General features: G+C 41.5%; 1 protein-coding gene across 1 annotated transcript in view; it reads left to right on the plus strand.

Annotated features, from left to right (window-relative positions):
• Positions 1–19440, plus strand: part of Rftn1 (raftlin, lipid raft linker 1) — a 189491-nt gene that overhangs the window by 63332 nt on the left and 106719 nt on the right. Inside the window, exon 3 of the mRNA XM_010612786.3 lies at positions 15290–15476. Coding sequence (XP_010611088.1) covers positions 15290–15476 — 187 coding nt within the window. The remainder of the gene's footprint in view (positions 1–15289; positions 15477–19440) is intronic.

Consider the following 19440-nt stretch of genomic DNA (forward strand, 5'->3'; position numbering starts at 1 on the left):
AAAAAAAAAAAAAAAAAAAAAGAGGTTGAGAGCCCAGATGCTGCTGAGAGGTAAACACTTTAAAAGCTGGTGTGATTGTGTTGCTAGAGATTCTTGAAGAGTGCGTATTTAAAGGGTCCAGGAAGCTAAACATCAGACAGAAGCAGTAACAAGTTTTTTTGTTGTTGTTGTTTTATCTTCTCCAGTGTGGAATAGGGACAGCTAGTAAGAAGAAAAGATTTAATATGCTTGAAGGAAAGTTATTCATTTGAGCCCAACCTGTGAAGAGTTTGGCCAGTTTTCCTGTTCCTGGGTGTTACGGGTTTATTTTGGGAGAAAGAAGTGACCTTCTGCATAGCTATAGCTAAAGGAGGCTTAATTGGGAATTAAATTGGCACTGTTAAAAATGTAGACAAAGGAGCCGTGGGTTTTTTGTGGGGAGACTGTAATAAAATGCATCCATTTAAAACAAAGCCAGACCTGTTAAATAGAAATAAAATATGAGCCACAGATGTCATTTAAAAATTTTTAATAACCACATTAGAAAAGGAAAATGGGCAAATTAATTTTAATGATATATTTAACCCAATATTAAGCAAATCAACTAAGATTACTTTGATATGTAATCATTATGAAATTATTTAGGGGTTTTTTTCATTCTGTTTTTTGGTACTAAGACTTTGGAACAAGGTATACGCGTATTTTGTACTTTTGGCTCATCTCCTTTCACACCTGCCACATGTGGCTAGTGGCCACAGCAGTAGGAGGGAAGACAGAAAGAGGGAGGGAAGAACGGTGTAATACACTGTCAAGATTCCTATTAAGCGCATGATGTCTTTCAGTTTCTCCTTGAGAAACTCAGTGGCCGAATTCCTTAGTGTCCCATTTCAACAAGTCGTCACCAGCAAGCTAGGGAAGACTTTTCTCCTGCTTGGTTGAAATCCGTCTGTCTTTACTTTCTTGTGCTGTCTGTTGGTAGATTCCATTTTGGGGGTGTACAGAGAAATGATTTTCTTCAACTTATGTTTGGTTTATTCTGAAGATCTCCCTGGCTATGGCTCTCACCTCATTGTTCCACTTGGTCTCATTCTCAGATGCCCCTGCTTTTCCACTGCAGTACGTAAGAAGGCAGTGGGGAGGGACATCTAGACCTGCACAGACCCCAGACACCATCAGGGACTCTTCATTATAGTGGAATCAAAGTGCCTCATAAAAACTGGCTCCCAAGACAACATAGATGCCATTTCTTATATGGGTAAAAAATAAATCCGAGAGTGCTGATGATAATTTTATATGCAAATCGGTTAGTGGAGACGGAGCCACTCAACTCCTGTGTGTGATTTTTCTATTTCCATGTATCAATTTGGGAGTTTTTGCATCAACGTGGTAATTGTTCATGCAAAGCTGAGAACGCAGGTGTGGAAGCCTTATTTAGAATGTGAGAACTGTCTGGTCCTATTTGCACTTGGCTGAGTTTTGTTGACTCTGTTTCTGATGACATTTTACATGGAAAAATATTATCTATTAAAATGCACTTATATTGAACGGAACTTTTGTGAGTTTTATGAATGGCTTGTGCGACTGTGCTGCTAAATAAACAGTATGTTTCTACTACAGTGAGGAAAAGCAGATTCCACAATGATGGGAGCCAGTGGTGAATCGTCTGAGCTGACAAAGTGGATTCGCTGTGGGTAGAAGCATGCTAAGCCACAGAATGGAAATCATTCTGTCCTTTATAAGCTTCTTGAAACTAGTCTTACGTTCGGTGTGTTTTTATATTTCCAAACCATTTCTAATGGGTTCTACGTGCCTAATTGCATATTATTGAGAACATTTGGAAAATTCTCTTAGATTATTGATAAGTCAGTGTGAATTTCTGTAACTGAGGTGAAACCCTGCTGATGACAACTCAGGATGAAAAGAAACAGAAATAATCACCTTGTGTCCTGTGCATGTGACAGTCTAGAGTGCAGTCATACTTTGGGGCACCATATTTCTTGGAACGTTTCTTGTTCACCACTTTCTGCTGTGTGGCTTAAGATTCCCAGTCACTTCATTTGTACAGCCATGGCCCTTGTCCTGTCATTATCTGGCCATCTCTACACAGTAAAGTTTTAAAAATTCTTCCTTTGCTCTCGTTCTAGACTTTGATTTTTCCCATGGCACTTTGTGAATCATTCCAACTCTCAGCAGCCTCTTTATTCTGAGTCTTAGCAGCTTTCTTCTTTTTGCTGCTCTCCTATCTCCGGCTCACGTTCATGGGCACAGAGAAAGGAAAGAGAATAAAATGAAGGTCAGGTGTGCAGTGCAGTGCGGTGGGGAACAAAACTGAAAGGCTTCCTGGACATAGGTAGAGGTGACGCTTGCTCTGCAGTGTACTTAGTGCCACTTAAAAATGGTCAAAACAGTACATTTTATATTACATATTTTTACCATAATTTGTAGAAAGATTACCACATTTCCTCTGAGGTTTTCACTGGCAAGGCTGGCAGTTTTCTATGAGTGAGTATGTTGTTGTTTTAAATGTTAGTCTCGTGGCCAGTCTGCTTGGGACCCAGAGGGTGTGGGGACTTCAGAGTTCACCATTCCCCCTGAATGACAGTGGGGGCAGTTTGCAGTGGACTTTCTTTGAAGGAAAAAGTGCTGAAGCAGGCCAGACTCAGGTCCCATCATGGCCTTATCAGTAGACAATATCGTCATTTAATGATGGCTCCTAATGAGCCTTCCCTGGGTTGGCCAGCTTGTTGGTGCATAAACCCAGCATGGGTCCTGGCCTGGTGGAATTTATTTATTGGAAAGACAGGAAAAAAGTCAGTGAATAATTTGTATAATTAAAAGATGTGATAGATGCTGTGAATCAAATGACTGGTAAGTAATGGTATGGAAAGATCAACAATATCCAGTGGAAATACACTTCAAGCCACATATGTAAGTGTAAATTTGCCAGGAGCCATGTTTTTAAAAGGCAAAAGAAGTAAAATGTAATAATTTATTTAATCCCAATAGAGCCAAAATATTGTAATTTCAGTTTGTTACCATATTGAAAAAAAATCAGTTTGCCTTCTTTTGTCCATGTGGTCTTTGAAATTGTTTTACATTTTTATACTTTAGCACATCTAATTTGGACTAGCCATGATTCATACTCTCAGCAGCTGCATGCGGCTGCTGGCTATTGTCTTGGACAGCAGATGTAGGGAGCTCAGAGTGAGAGTTGTTAGGATGGTTGGCTGCTCATAAATAGCGGATTATGAATTAAATTCCCCCCCCTTCCCCACTTTTCTTTCTCTCTGCCCTTCCTCGCCCCAACCTTGAATTTTTTGCGGGGGTGGAGCCCATGAAACTTAGAGGATTATCCTGGCCCATGAAATTGGCTGTTGAAAAACTTAGTGTCGATAGGATTATAATAGTGTTACTAGGACTGTAATTGTCCTCTTAATCAGTTCTGTTTCATTAACATTATTTAGTTGTGTTGCTTTGAGGTGAAGCATTGAAAGCGATTTAAAAAATAGTTGATCTTTGCATGCTCCTGACCCTGAATTAATGATGCTGACCCCCTAGTGGGTCTCCCTTCCTGCCTTCTGTGTCCTCCCACAAGCCTAGACACGCATCTATGAGCTTCAGTGTGGTTTTTACAAAAATGGGTGCATGAAATGCATGTATTACTCGATCATACTTTTCTCAATCTATAGTAGATATTACTGAAGCTCGGAGTCATGGATCCAACTCATTTTTATGATTTCTATTTAGTCTGTAGTATGGATGAGCTGTGGGGTCTTCGGCCTTTCTGCTGTGGAAGGTCCACGCATTACATAAATGAGGGAATTAAAAAATGCTTTGTCCCTTGTTTTCCAAAGAGCTAGTGGCCTTCCTGGCTCCTAGTGGCTTTTCTAGCAGACGGATGAGTGAGACCCTGTGTGGGCTACGTGACTCCAGGGTCACAGTGGGTCTAGGACCCCGTGTGTGCTGCCTATGGGAGGCACTGCAGCAGCAGGATCCACGACTTCCACACACGCCCGAGACTCCTCAAAAATACCATGCAAAGATGAATTATTTTTCTGAGATCGTGCCATAGTGGCCTTACACTTTTGGTGCTGATTACATCTATACAAAGTCTTGAGAGTTTGTCATAGAAATCCATATAGGGTCTCATTTACATTCTGAATAGTTTAATTTCCATATTGTTTGTACATATTCATTAGTGGCTGGTCTTTGATGCAATCAGTTTAATGTACTCTCAGAATCAAAGGAGAACTACCCAGAGTGTCAGCTATGGGGCTCTCATACTTCATTTGAAAAACAGCATAAAATATCGATAACTGGCTTCCCTGTGACGTGTGAGCTCTTCTTGGATTTGGTGTGGATGGGTCTGGTTAGCAATTACGACTTGGTGATCTTTTGTGTCCTCCCTTCTCTATCAGATGTACATTCAAGTATATCAAACATTTTTATAAACATCTAATTTCAAGCTAGTTGTTTTTAATATTTGAGTACTCACCACTAAATCTAACCAGCGGGGGCTTGTTGTTTCTTAAAAGGTTTATTAAGGAACCTTAGCCTGTTTCTTCTGTGACCAAGTGGACTGGGGAGATGAGCAATAATGTCATGTTTTGATTTAAATCAATGGGTACAGTCATGGGAATTTTACACACAGTGACGCAGTGGGGCTTTTACCGCACAGTGTTGTGTGTGTAGCATGTGTGTGCTTGTGTGTAATTCAGCGACTGCATATGACCTTTTGAATCGACAGGCAAACCAGTAGCTCCTTGACCCTCCCTCCTGCCACTTCCCCGCCTCCCCGTTGCCATGGCAGTCTGATGTTTTAACAGTCTTCTGTGATCTGCTGGGCTGCCTCTTAAGAACTCATTTGATGAGGCATCTGTTGCTTTGCCAATTACTCCCTGATTGACCTGCGCAGTCCTAGGTCTGCAGAAGCCAAAAGAAGTGCTTTTAGTCTTACTGAGATCTCCCCTCTGTTTATCCATAATTTAGTTAAGGTGTTAAGGATAGTGTTTTAGAACTTACACAGTTCCATAGCAAAAAGCCAAATAGCCTGATTAAAATAATGAGCAAAATACGTAACTGAATAGACATTTCTCCAAAGAAGACGTATAAACACAGCCCACAGATCCATGAACGTGTGCTGATTAACATCCCTAATCATCAGGGAGATGCAAATCCAAACCAGGACGAGACACTCTCACACCTGTTGGAATGGCTATCAGAACGGCGGAAGATGCCGATCGTGGATGAGTGTGGAGGAAAAGGAGCCCTGTACACTGTTGGTGGAAATGAGCGTAGATCAGTGCAGTCGCTGTAGAAAATGACATGGAGTTTCCCAGAGAGGGGGAAAAAGACTGTATGACTCAGCAACCCCTCCTTGTCTATGCACAGAGGACATGAACGTGGCGTCTCCTGAAGACAGCTGTGCACCACGTTTACAGTAGCTAAGATACAGACACAATCCAAGTGTCACTGGACAAATGGGTAAGGAAACTTACTTGTATTCAAGTAGAATGCTATTGAGTATTAAAGAAACAGTCCTAGGGAATATTACGTTAAGTGAAAGAAACCAGACACAGAGTGGAATATATATGATCTTGTTTATTTGTGGAACCTTAAAAAAAAATACATAGAAGTCACAGAATGGGGGCAGTGGAGAGTAGGGAGGGGCAAAGCAGGTCAGAGGGAACAAAGTTGCCCTTGCCTAGGATAAGTGTAGAGATCTAGTGGATGACAGGAAGACTTGGTGGTAGTATTTTATGCCAAAGATTTGCTAAGGGAATGGCTTTCAGTTTCTCTGCACACACAGGAAAGATAACTGTGTGAGATGATGGAAGTGTTAATTGGCTTGAGGGTGGAGATCCCTGAGTGTATGTATGTCAGAACGTGCCGTATGCCTTAAATATATACAATAAAAAATAAATAAATTGGTTAAAGTTAAAAATACAGACAGTGTTTTATGAGAGCATATTGGTAGTTATCAGAGAGGGGATGAAAAATAACTACTTAGTGTTATCCAGGGGTTCTTTTGGGGGTCGAGAAAAATGTTTTAGGCCTGGATAAACTGATGATTTTACAAGATTAAAAGTGTGCCAAATGCCACCCAGTTGTTCATTTTTGATGGTAAAATTTATGCTTTTGGAACTCTGCTTCAATTTAAAAAAAAAAAAAGAATAGTGTTATGATGATGTGGTCTCCCGAACCTGTATGTAGTGAGTGAGTGTGTGTGGGCGGGTACTGGGGTTTGAACTGGGCCTTTGCACTGAGCTGCATGCCCAGCCTTTTTTGTTTTCTCCCGAGATAGGACCTTGCTTTGTTGCCTCAGTTTCCTAGAGTGGTAGTGTTACAGGCACGTGCCACCAGGCCATTCGTTTTTTCTTTTTCATTTTGTGTGTGTGTGTGTGTTTCAGAAACTTGAATATAATTTAATGAGATGACAGAAACTTGAATTTTAAGAGCCCTAAAGTTAACGTTTTCATTTTTTCCCCAGATTTAGAAGTGACACATAGAAAACATGGACCGCACATACTGTTTTAAAAATTGAATTCCTATTCCGTACCAATACTTGAAAAAAACTCAACATTAAAAAATGATAGATATTAGTGTTTTGCTACATCGGATCTAATGCAAACCCCAGGCAGATTGATATTCTAGAAATAGCAGTCTTTCAGGAATTAAAGGGAAAAAAAAAGACTTGGTTGAGTAGTGTCATTATCAGCTTCACCTGTGAGGGAAATTACCAGAGGGGAGGTGGGTCTTTGTCAAGTTGTGCTCTTGGTATTGACAGATCCATTAGGAGATGTAATTAGAAAAGCAAAGTCGGACTTGGAATAATCAGGTTAAAGTCACAAATGATTCCTGGGCAGAATAATAGAAGTAGATGCTGCGGCCCGCTTGATGGTGTTGGTTGCTGTGTCTGTTTCTTGTGTTGGAAGCTGGTTTGCTCCCGGTAATGGAGTCTGAAACAGCAGAGGCTTTACTCTTGCATAGATGTCTGAAGAGCTTGGTTTCCAGGGAAGAAATGGGGCTGCAGAATGTTTTTCTAAGCAAAACATAGTCATAGCAGAAACAAAATTTACTTTATCTCCAAGAGTGTTCAGAAATGTTTGGTTTTGTGTTTTATGCTTTTCCCTGTTTTCATTCTTTTTTTAGCTCTTGAAATAATGGCTTGTTTACTTGGAATTAATTTCTGAAAACAACACATTCAAAAGACCTTTGGACTGTCGTGCCGCCTAAAATGCATTTTCAACAGCAGTTTCAATATTTTGATTTTTAAAAATCCTCTTGTTGGTAGAGTCAGGAAATAGATTTCCAAGGGGCTGAAAATAGAATTATGTGGTTCTGAACTCTTTGTTTATCTCAACACCGGTATAGAAGAGAGGGGATTTAGGAAATAGAGGCCGGTGTCATTGTCCTGTAGATGTGTCGTTGAAGTCCTTGTATGTACCCTGGTGATACAGGAGTGAGAGGTGGGGCCCACTCTTCAGCATGTGATTACAGGTGCCCATGCTGTGCTTGGCCAGTGCCAAGAGGAAGGCAGAGAGGAGATGTGGGGTCTCCATACTCCCACATTTCTCAAATGCCCCATCTAGAACTTGGCATGGGCATTATGGAATTGAAAATTCAAAGATTGTGGAAATGAAGATTTTGGGGCTTCTTAAAAATAAGAATTAGAAGTTCTGGTGCCTTGGGCCCAAATGGCCATGGAAAGTGACCAGGCTAGGGCAAGACACTGCTGATGTGGGCCAGGTGGGGCTTCCAATTTCCATCCTTCCTTCCTTAATTTGTGTTTATTGTTTATTTTATCTGCCTGGCCCCTGGAGGACTCTGTTTAGGCCTTGAAGTCTATACCAGGCCCCCTGTCCCTCTAACCTTGTGCACTGTAGGCTGTTTTGAAGCATTCTTGATGTCTGCCCACTAATGCTGCTAATAGCAGTTTTTCCCCAATCCCTTGCAAATGTGATGGTCGAAAATGTCTACAGACATTCTCAAATGTCCACTGATAAACAAAACTTGCCCCCAGTTGAGAACCACCAGGTTAGAGTTAAGGTGTGAGGTAGGGATCAAACTTTATTTTCTTCTAGGTAGCTATATTTGCTAACTGTGCTAATTACATGAACATAACTTCACCACTGAAGGAAGTGCCACTTTATTAGAACATGGATTTCCAAGGGATTCGGAATATAATTATGTGGCTCTAAACTTTGTACCTTAATCTATTCCTTATTCTTTATTCTTCCTTTGCTCTGTTTAATTTCTGTGCCAATGCCATACTATCGTGATTACAGTGAATTTGCAGTGAATGTTTCTAGTGGTAGGTGAGACCAGCCAACCAGAGAGCTGGTCTTTGCACTGCATTGAGATGGAGGCAGGGATGGAAGGAAGATGTGTGGAGGAGTACAGTGGGTGACCAGAATAGATGCTTGTGGTCTGATCACTGGACACAGATTGTGGGGATGTGATCGATTCCCAAGTGGAGAGGAATGTGTGATCAGCACTAACGGTGCTACCCACTCTGGGCAGGGTCACATTGTCTTTCACCGGAGAGTAGCAGTGGCTAAGACAATTTCATCCTCAGCATATGAATTTCTATTTGGAAATAACTTGTTATGCAGTGGCTTCTGTGGTTTAGTCCCAGAGTGCTGTCCTGGTCAAAGTCCAGGAAGCCAAAGTAACTCCAGAAAAACTCACACCCTTTTCTGGTAACTCTCCTTCAGGATGAAGGGGGGACCCATCACCCCCAGTGATAGTCCTGAAACACCCCTTTCCTCCCCCACACTGCTCAGGCGTCTCTTTTTTCATTCCCTGGACGTCCCCTGTAAAGCTCCCACAGTGCCCCAGGGCGGTCAGAGCCTGCAGCATCCTCCCTAGTGCAGGGCGGGCAGGAGGTGTGCTCTTAGCTCAGCACCTTCCGTTCCTCTCCCTTCTGACCACAGGTACTGTCCTCCCTCTTCCTACCTCCACTTCCCTCTTCTTTTACAGTCCTGGACATCAAACACAGGGCCCAGGCGTGTTCCACTACTGAACTATTCCTCCTTCTTTCTACCCACTGCACATATGTGTAATTGTCCCTTATTCTTGTTCTGGCCCTGATTTGTGAAGCTCTACTAGTTGACACTGAAAGCATTTATGGTGTTATCCAATGTCAGTTTTTAGACAGAAACCGATTCCTTAGTCTTCAAGTGGAAATAATAAAATTACTGCATTTTTAAAGTTGGAAGCTCCTTTTGCAATTGCCTATCTAGAGTCTTCATAAATAAAGGACCCCAGAGACGGGGAGGGAGTTATGTGACTTATCCGAGGTTACATAATCTATAAATGAAATCAGACAACTATTACAAAACAAAGTAGAGGAGAGGTTTTTCTAATGGGTAGGGTGAGAAACAGACCAAGGGGCTACAATTAGGATGTCCATCCAACTTCTAGTAATAACATTGGGTAATTGGTCACTTTTTGAGAACTAGGTTTTTTTTGTCTTTTTCTTTCTTTCTTTTCAGTACTGGGGCTCAAACTCAGGACTTCGAGCCTGCAAGCCAGGCTTGGAGCTACTGATAAATCCCTAGCCCTTGTCTTTGTTATTTTTAAGGTTAAGTTTCAGATAGAAATATGAAATTAAGACCTTTAATCATCTTTACAATATAGAAGTCTTTTTTATTATAAGATTGTTGTGATTCATTTTTATTTGTTTTTTTAACCATGAGGCTAAACTTACTTTGACAGCATGCATACCAAAAATTAAAGTCATAAAACTACCGAGTTTTGACAGGCGATATATCTTTAGATTTTAAGATAAAAATTTAAAAGGTACTATGTTTTATTCAGGAAGCAATTTACTATAAAGCAGCCCACTGACTAATATTTTCAGTGCACCGAGTTGGGAGTATGGAGGCTAGGGGTATGGGTAGGAATGGAGAACGAAAATGGTCCTAGCCCATTCTGTCGCCATCCTCCCTGAGCAACTCCCTGCCAGGCATCGGCTTGTCACGCCAGGCCACTGCCTGTGACTGTTTTGGGGCTTTGTGGGGCGTGTACACGTCATCCCGTCTGACTCTCACAGCCACTCTGGTGGTAGACAGGCTAGAGCCATCTCCACGGAGTTTGCGTGCCCAGAGAAAGTGGCTGGTGAAGCACGCAGTTAATGTTAAGATCCTGTCTTCCAACCACATCCTCTGCTTTTATTTTTATTTATTTATTTGCTTTTTTTTTTATTACAGAGTGATGCATAAGTCTTTTATATATAAAAGTATTGAAATCCATGTAAAGGTTGACACATTTAAAAAAAAAAGATCAAACTGTAGAAACAGATACACGGATGCCCTTTATGTGGAACTTTATCTTAGAAGAGGGGCCTTAGCACTGCACAGTGGTTTTAGGTTTGATCGGTGTTGTGAAAGTGCCTCCCCAGAAAGGCTTCCGTATCTACCTGTGTACGTTCAGTTTTTCAAAGAAACCATCAGTGTCGTGGCCACACATGGCTAAACCTTTCTCGATAGCTTGTGACCTGCTGACTGCACAGGCGACCTGGTCCTGTTCTCCTTAAGGCCCTGCCTAGCTTTTGCAAGATGACAGAGGAAGGCCTTGGGCTCTGGCCAGGACTAGGGTGAAGCGAGTGAGGCACGATTTTAAATAAATACAAGATGGGTAAATGGTGCCCTGTGAGCTGTAGTGATGCTTGAGGTGAAAAGAAAAATTGGTGAGACCGATCCTGTCTTTATTACAAATTTTGATCCTTTGTTGATCATGGATTTTTGGCAGTTTTTAGTTTTTCACATATTGCATTAAATACTTATCTTTTGAGTTTTTGGTGCTCCCTATATTCTGCACCTGTGGTGAGTTCTGACTTCAGTCCATGCCCTGCCTTGAGTCCAGGGGTGGCTACACGGGGTGCAAGCACCGTCGTAGTGGAATGGGGATACAGCTTGTGTGGTCCCCAGAGAAGGCCTCGTGCTGGTGGGGCAGGGAGTTCCAGGGCTGGACTGCATGAAGTGGGGCAGAGTCGCAGATGGACACTTGCCTCAGATCCAGTGTCCTTGCCTTCACAAAGGGCAGGTTGGAGGTGGTTCTCGGTATCGGAACTTCTGGGCATGCTTGTGGGGGCTCAGATGGCTCAGTGAGTGTGAGTTGTGGCCCTGAGGAGTCTTCATGTATGAGTTCTCAGGTCCTGCTGCTGAACTGAAATGCATACTCAGAGGGCCCTGCTCTCAGGTCCAAGGCAGGGGGGCCCTCTTGCCTGAGCACAGTGAGCTGCTTTGGGACATGATAGCAGGTTTTCCATGCATGGAGAATGTGGAGGGGCTCAGCATTCTTTTTTCTTTCTGTTTTTGAGGTACTGAGGATTGAACCCAGGACCTTGAACATACTAGGCTAGTGCTCTCCCACTGAGCTCTTGTGTTTATTACCAGATTAGCCTTTGGATTTTTTCTCTTTAGCAGCATATCCAAAACCTAGCACTCAAGGGAAAGACAGAGTGCTTATTTTTCTGCTTTCCTAGCCAGCCTTACATTTGTCATTGTTATTAATGGAGGTTTTTTCAGGTGACTGGAACTTGATTGAGAGTGAATCATTGCTATGGATTCTTTTTCCGGAAAATTGCTTGCATATGATCTGTGGAAATGAGAGCCATTGTGTCTTATGCTACGTACTATTCTTAAAGTCTCCTACATTTTGTTTTTAAATTCATTTTTTAAAATAACACATTATTTTTTAAAAATACATTAAAATCTTTCAAATAATATTTTTTACATATAAAGAATAAAAAGTGCCTTATAAAGTTCTCACCAAAATGACCTCTGTTGCTGGTAATAGTTTTGAAAATATAAAAACAACTTCTCCATTCTTTTCTCCCTGTCCTAGTCCCTCTTTCCAATGTTTCTTTGTAATTTCTTCCAGAAAAAATATTTATATTCACACCTATTTATCCTTTTAATTTTTAAAATATGAGTGATCCTACCATTAATAGGCTCCTTAAAAAAAAAACAAAAAAACCCTGAGTGAGGTATCCTGGACACATTTTCCTATTAGCACATAACAGATTTACCTTAACTTTTTTAATGGTCATAGGACTCATCACTGGAATATCCCAGTGTTAACTAGTCTTCAGTGAAGAATGCTTTGGTTCCAGATTTCTGCTATTAGAACAGTACTGTAGTGGATATCTCTGAGTATTAATTTTCTGCAGTTTTTCTCTTTTAGGGAATCTCGGTCATTTCTAAGCATAACGAAAGAATAGTGTCATTCACTCCCAGATACCATCACCAAGGTCTAGTTCCTGTCCAGTCTCCTCTCCCAGGCTCATCCACCCACTCGCCTCACAGCACATGTTTTAAAATGGACCTAAGGCCGGGTGTGGTGGTGCACGCCTGTAATCCCAGCATTCGGGAGGCTGAGGCAGGAGGATCGCTGTGAGTTCGAGACCAGCCTGGGATACAGAGTGAATTCCAGGTCAGTCTCAACTACATAGTGAGACCCTGTCTCAAAAAAAAAAAAAAAAAAAAAATGGGTCTAAGACATCTGGTCTTACCTGGATCTGTGCATGTCTTGATATGCATTTAATAAGTTGGGACTCTTTTATACATAATCATGGTGCCATCATCACACCTGAAGTATTACTATAGTTTCTGAATTTCTAGCCAGTATTCCCATTTCCCCAATTGCCTTTCTATTTTTTGAAAGCCTTATTCTGGTAAGAAGCCAGGGTATTTTGTTGAGTACTAGGTAAGAGATAAAGCCAGTGACTGCTAGGAGACACTCAAAGGAAAAGAGACAAATCCCAAGTCTGCTGTGACAGATTTGGGGTGACTGTGAATAATCAGCAGGAAATGCACTCTATATCAAGACTGGCAGTGCTATCTGGGCTGGAGGAAGGTGAACACTCTTCCAAGCCATGTGTGGCAGAGGGGCTGTCTGAAGGCAAGGAGGAGGCTGAGAAGAGGGACTTGACCCAGGTCAGCTGGAGGAGGAGCCTGGGCCAGCAAGGAAAATGTCTGCCAGGACAGCCACCCCAGTACCCAGTGGGTGTCCCACCATGTTGTCATACAATGAGAAGTTGTCCCTCCTGCATCAAGAGTGGCTCTGTTCCAGCTGGAAACCCTGAAGGTCTGGTGACTGTGTTGTATCGAAGAGATGCTGCTGATTTGTCCATTTATCTTGAAAGACATTTGAGTCCAGCCATAGGATAAACACCAGTAGTGGGGTTGCTGGACAGTGGGTGGTTGAAGGTACCCTGCCCTCAGAAAGGTTTGTTCCTACAGCTGTGAGGAGTGTGCCTGTTTCCCCAGTGTAGGTCTTACAGTAGTAAAATAAAGAAAATCTATTCTAATAGAAATAAAATATAAAACAACTAGGACTACATTTGATAAATATGTAATATCCATGTGAAGAAAACTTTAATATGCTCCTGAGGGACCCACTGGAAGACTTGAATAAATCAAAGTTATGCCATGTTCTCAGATAGTAGTGCTCAGCATGGTGAAAAAATATTCATTCTCGCTCAGTTAAGCTATCATTTGAGCATGAGCTAATAAATATCTCAGCATTTGGGAGGAAGAGATGTGGGAATTTGATGAGCTGATTTGTAAAGACCGTTTGGAAAAACAAATTAGACAAGAAAATTCACAAAGTAAGTAGGAAGAGTCAAACAGCCTAACTGGATACAAAAATATATTATGAAACGAACATTGTTAAAAACAGTACTGTTAACATTTGAATTATATATTACAGTCTAAAATATATTAATACATAATAAAAGTTGCATTTTAAATCAGTGAGAAAAAAATATATAAACCCTGGGGGGATGTTGAATTCCCTATCTACATGCCTTTACACAAGACAGATTCCGAAAATATTCAAGATGTGCATACAGAAAACATGTTCCAAATTGTTTTGTAGTCCCAGCTGTCTGTGCTGTGACATACATTTCAGAGCCATCGAAAACAGGATTGACAAATTCAACTCTATAACAATTCGTGGCAAAATCTACTTTATACAAAAGACAAGCAACAAGTTGGGACAAGATGTTTGTAACTGGTAGCACAAGACCTAAACTGCCTAATATATAAAGAGTTCCTATAAACCAATGTAAAAAGGACCACTGATTCAATAGAAAACTCGATAGATTATACATAGTTCACAGAAAAGGAAACAACATTTAAATATGAGATGTTTAATAAAATACGAACACCTAATAAGAGAAATATAAATCACTACCTCACAGGGCCATATTTTTAAAATAGGAGGTTATCCCAGTATCCTGATGGGAGGAAAATCGATACTACTTTATGGATGAAAGATTACAATCCCAGCAGTTCCACATCAAGGGTTGTCTTGTTTAAATGTGCTCTACGTACACTCTCATGAAGCCAGGTAGGAGTGATATTTTTCAGTAAAGCCTTATAGAAGAACAGTTTGTATAATTAGTTCTGTGCTGTGCAGTGGAACTGTTGGAAAATGAATGAGGAAGAGCCCATGGACTGCTAGGGAGTGGTTTGTAAGAAAAGGATATTGTTAATTGGTTAAAAGCCAGGTGTGTGGTGTTCTACTGCCATTTGCATACGAGGAGGAGGGTACGCAAGCCTGTCGTGTATGAATTCAGCAATGACCCCCATACATTCAAAAATAATCCCTGTCTCTGGAGAAAAAAAAAAACGGAAGCCAAGGGATCAGGATAGGATGTGGGCCTTTTAATGCACACACATTTGTATCATTTGACTTTTAAACCTTGTCTGTACCTTTCAAAATTAGGGAATTTAAATTTAAAAATGAGTTTAATAGGTAAAAAATACTACTTGCTTTGGTGTGTGTAGTTCTGTGGAGTGCCTTTTCAAATAAAGGTTGGCGTATATTTTTAGACACCTGCGTCTTCACATGTTGAAGGGGGAGTTGAAGGAGGACAGTGGTTTCTTTGCCAGCTAATTTCTCCTTTGTCTTAAGAGTCATAGATACTTTGCTGTACTTTTGTTTTTTGACTTTTTTTGTGTGTGTGCTGTTTTTTGCCACCTGGCACTTTTCTATTAGTGTGTAATCTTTTTCTTTCCTTCCATCTCTTCCTGGGGGTGGAAATGACTTTTCCTTCGTGGTCCCTGAGAAGATTCGTGACAGCTGTAAGGCATCCAGTTATTGATGCCTCTGGATAATTTGGAAGATGGCAGGCTGCTTATGAAGTCTCCGAAGGCAGGAAAGACAGGAATAAATTGATATTTAGCAAGAAGGGGCCCAGAGGGTCCTCCAGGGCAAGGCAGGAGGGGCTTGGGTGGCATTCTGAGGTGGTGTTGGTGGGTCTCTGATGGCCTCTCTGTTCTCTCTCCACTCCCAGCCGAGCTCCCGCGGTCCTCGGCGGTGAGGCTGGCCTCCCTGCGGGACCTGCCTGCCCAGCTGGAGGAGCTGTACCAGCAGGGCTTCTCCCTGGCGGCTTTGCACCCCTTCGTGCAGCCCACGCACAAGCTGGAGAAGACGCCCCTTGAGCACATTTTCAGGGCAATCCTGGTGAAGAAAACTGACAGGTAAGGACTGAGTGCATCGGTGGTGGCTGAAGTGTGTTGAATGGAGAGGTAAGGAGACGGGGATGAATTGGAGTGCTGATCCCAGAGCCTCTGCCCTCCGACAGCTAAGGCAGCGCGTGAAGATTTCCGTGGCTTCCTGAGATGGAAAGCAAAGGCCATGCCATGCGGCAACAGAGAGGTCTATTTTATATCTACTCCTTCAATTTATTGGATTAAACTCAGCTAGAAAAATGTGACCTCCAAAGAGGTGTGCTCCCAGAATGATGCAGCTAGTAAAAGTATAATAATACTATTAATCTGAAAAGCACAGCTGGAAAACACTATGATTTTATGAAAGGCTATATACAAACTTAATATCTTCCCCCAAGTCTAGAAATACTTAAAAAAATTGAACTCACTGTAAAATTTCCTCAGTCACCTGAGAAGGAAGAAAACCCACCCAAATAAAATATTGTCATTGGTTTTATCTTGATTTTGATTTGTGGAAGGCTTGCTCTTACATTTTGATTAGGCATAATTATGAAAGAGGTGGAATTGGTCTTTCAAAAAGAGCAATATTAATTTTCAGTGGGTTTTTTTTTTTAGAACGATGAGGATGGAATGGAGAGCACAGTATGTTTTTGCTGCTTTCATAAAAGTAGAAGTTGGAATGAGATCCGGGAAAGGAAAACAGCCAGCGTGTCCTTTGGCCAGCTCCCATGGAAAGGAAGGACAACACAGGCTCTATTTTAAAGCACGCAGTGTGATTGCTCTTCTTTCTGTCTTTGTAAAAGTCGTTTTGTGGCAGACAGTGTTTGACTCGTGTGCTCCCCGGAGACAGCTGGGAGGCAGGAGGTTGCGTGCGAAAGACGTACTTCTCTTTTCTTTATTTTTTCATGGCTGATTGCTGTCTGGGGTGTTTAGTCGTGTCAACACGCATGAGAGTTTGAAGTGAAAGGTAGTGCATGCCCTTGCGGAAGGCCCAAATCAGTTTTCTGTAGGTGAAGCTGCTCAGCACCCGCCTTTTTTGCATTCTGGTTTATGTTAGGTGGCTGTGCACCAATCTGCGTTGATCACAAGAGGAAGTCATCGGGGGCCAGAGTGGTTTAAGTTACTCTGATACACAGGAGATGTCTAATGACTACAGCTCACATTTATCGAGCGCTCATCTTATGCCAGTATTATTCCATCTTTGTCATCAGCCTGTGAAATAAGTGCTGTTTTTATTTCCATTTTAAAGATGAGGAACTGAGGCACACATGTTACTTGTCCAGGTAACACAGGTGGCAGCAAGCAGAAATCTGACTGGCTCCCAGGAAGCCTTACTGCACCACTGTGCAGACACCCCTTTAGGAAGGAGAGTCTGGTGAGGTCGTACCTTAGTCAACCTCTCTTCCAGTTTACAACTCAGTGGTGCTCGAATAAAACAATTTTGAACAGGAAAGAAAAGAAAACTGGTTTGCTGTATAAATTACATAAGGTATTCTCTAGGCTCCAGTGACTGTTTCTTAGACTAATCTTTTGGCCTTTGTGTTCAGGGGAGACAAGTCCACAAAGCTCAGATCAGGGACGTCGTTCAGCGTGACTCTGCTAAAAGAGATATTGTTGGGACCAGTGTTGGCATGAAGTCAGCACATAGAAATACATTGACTCAAAATGTGAAGATATGCAGCTTCCCCTGTGTGGGGAGCAACTCTCTCAAACTGATGGGCCTGTGAATCCTGGGCGTACTGTTAAAGAGCAGAGTCTGACTCAGAAGGTCTGGGGTCAGGCACACCTCAGGCACATTCGCAGGAGATGCTGACACGGTGGGCCCAAGGACCACACTTTGAGTAGCATGGTGTAGAGGACCCGACTGTTTCTTGTCCAGCTCCAGGCCTGGTACTAAGCGACATTGTGGAGGATTGCATTCTACTCCAGAGAGCGCTTTCAGTACTGGGAAAAGTGAGAAAATATGCACGACCCTTTGCTGGAAGGGCTTGTGTTCCCGGCTCTACTTGGCTTCTAGTAAATGGTCTGATGTAGGGGGGCATCAGAGGATTTTTTTCTGGGCTTCCCGTTCTCTCGTTGGTACAGCAATGGGTTTCGTGCCACATGGTTTTTAGGGGATGAGATGAGCAGGTGAGGAGGCAGCTGTCCTAGGAACAAGAACCCCAGCTTTGGGGCCCATTGCAAGCCAGCAGTGGAGCTGGGGTCAACGGGCTAAATTGGGAGGCTTCAGTTACACCGAGGACAAAGCATGAACAAGTAAACTGACTTCCAGAAGATAAATGGGTAAAGCTCTTAAGAAAAATGACAAAGGAGAGTTTCAGGATAAGGAAGATGGCAGCCTCTGTGGGTTTTTTAAAAATGTTATTGGCACATTTTAGATATACATAGTGATTACATTTATCATAGGGAATTTGTAGCTGTACATAATATATCTTGATAATTATTTTCCCCACTTCCTTCCCCTCCCTCCAACCTCTCTTCACATCCCATTTTCAAAAGCGTTGTATTTTTTCCTTCTGTTCCTTTTTCTTTCCTTTCTCCCTCCATCCTCCCTTGTTCCCCTTCCCATTTGAACATTTTCTTCCCATTTCCCAATATCTATTATACATTTGATCCTTATTTACCCTTTTAGTTTCTCATACCAGAGAAACAGTGCAATATTTAAACGCATATGTCCAATTTGTTTCACTTGAGAGTATGGTCTCAAAGGGCATCCATTTACCTAGAAATGTCACAAGTTTATCCTTTTTATGGCAAATTAGTACTCCATTGTATAAAAAAATAAACTACATTGTCATTATCCATACATCCATTGATGGACATTTGGGCTGTTTCCAAAATTTAGCTATTACAAATTGTGTTGCTATAAACATGGGTGTGTACCTATATTGCTATGGTATGTTGCTTTTAAGTATTCTGGGAAGATACTAAGAAAGGGAACCGCTAAGTCAAATAAAACCTATAGTTTTAGTTTTTTGAGGACTGTCCACACTGATTACCACAGTGGTTGCACCAGTCTGCAGTCTCCCGACAGTGGAGCAGGGTTCCTTTTTCCTCATGGCCCTGTCAGCATTTGTTATTGGTTGATTTCTTGTTAATAGCCATTTTTTCTGGAGTGAGATAGAATCTCAGCTTTGTAATTTGCGTCTCTTGAGTGAACAGTGATGTTGAACGTTTTTTCATATACTTAGTTGTCCTTTGTACTTCTTTGTCTGAGAGGTGTCTTTTCATTTCAGATGCCCATTTTTGGATTGGGTCTTTAAATTTGGGGGTCTGATTTTCAAAAATTATTCATATATTCTAGATTTTAAGTCTGTCTTTGAAGAACAGCTGGCAAAATTTTTCCCACACTGTTGTGTTGTCTCCTCACACGGATGGTGATTTCTTTTGCTATACAAAAGCTTTTCAACAAAATGAGATCCCATTTGTTGATTATTTGTAATGTTTCCTGTGCAGCTGGGGTTTTATTCATAGTCTTTGCTGGGGTTTTAGTCATAGTCTCCTATGTCAGGAGTACTACCTATTCTGTCTTCCAGAAGATTTAGTGTTTCTCTTTTAATATTTATATCTTTGATCCATTTTGATTTTAGTTTAGTGTATTTTGAGAGAGATGGGTCTATTTTAATCTTTAGTATGTGGAAAGCCAGTATTTCCAGCACTAAGCTAATAAGTAACCTCTTATTAAAGAAGCTTATCTTTTAGTGAAGGTGTCTGGCCTCTTTGTCAAAGATAAGATGGATAGTGCTTGCTTCGATGGCCCATGTACTGAAATTGGAAAGATAAGTGACTGAATATGTTTGGAGTTGTTTCTGTATCTTCTAATCCATTCCATTGAACCTTTGACAGTTCCGTACTGATTATATCATGATAGCTTTGTAATACAATTTCAAGTCAGGGATTATGATACCCTCTTCCTTGCCATTGTTGCTCAGAATTGCATTTGGTATTCTAGGTCTCTTCTAGTTCCAAATGAGTTTTAGGATTATTTTCTCTT

The sequence above is a fragment of the Fukomys damarensis genome, unplaced genomic scaffold (assembly GCF_012274545.1).
Source record: "Fukomys damarensis isolate Sample0158 unplaced genomic scaffold, DMR_v1.0_HiC HiC_scaffold_28, whole genome shotgun sequence".
In the NCBI taxonomy this organism is placed as follows: domain Eukaryota; kingdom Metazoa; phylum Chordata; class Mammalia; order Rodentia; family Bathyergidae; genus Fukomys; species Fukomys damarensis.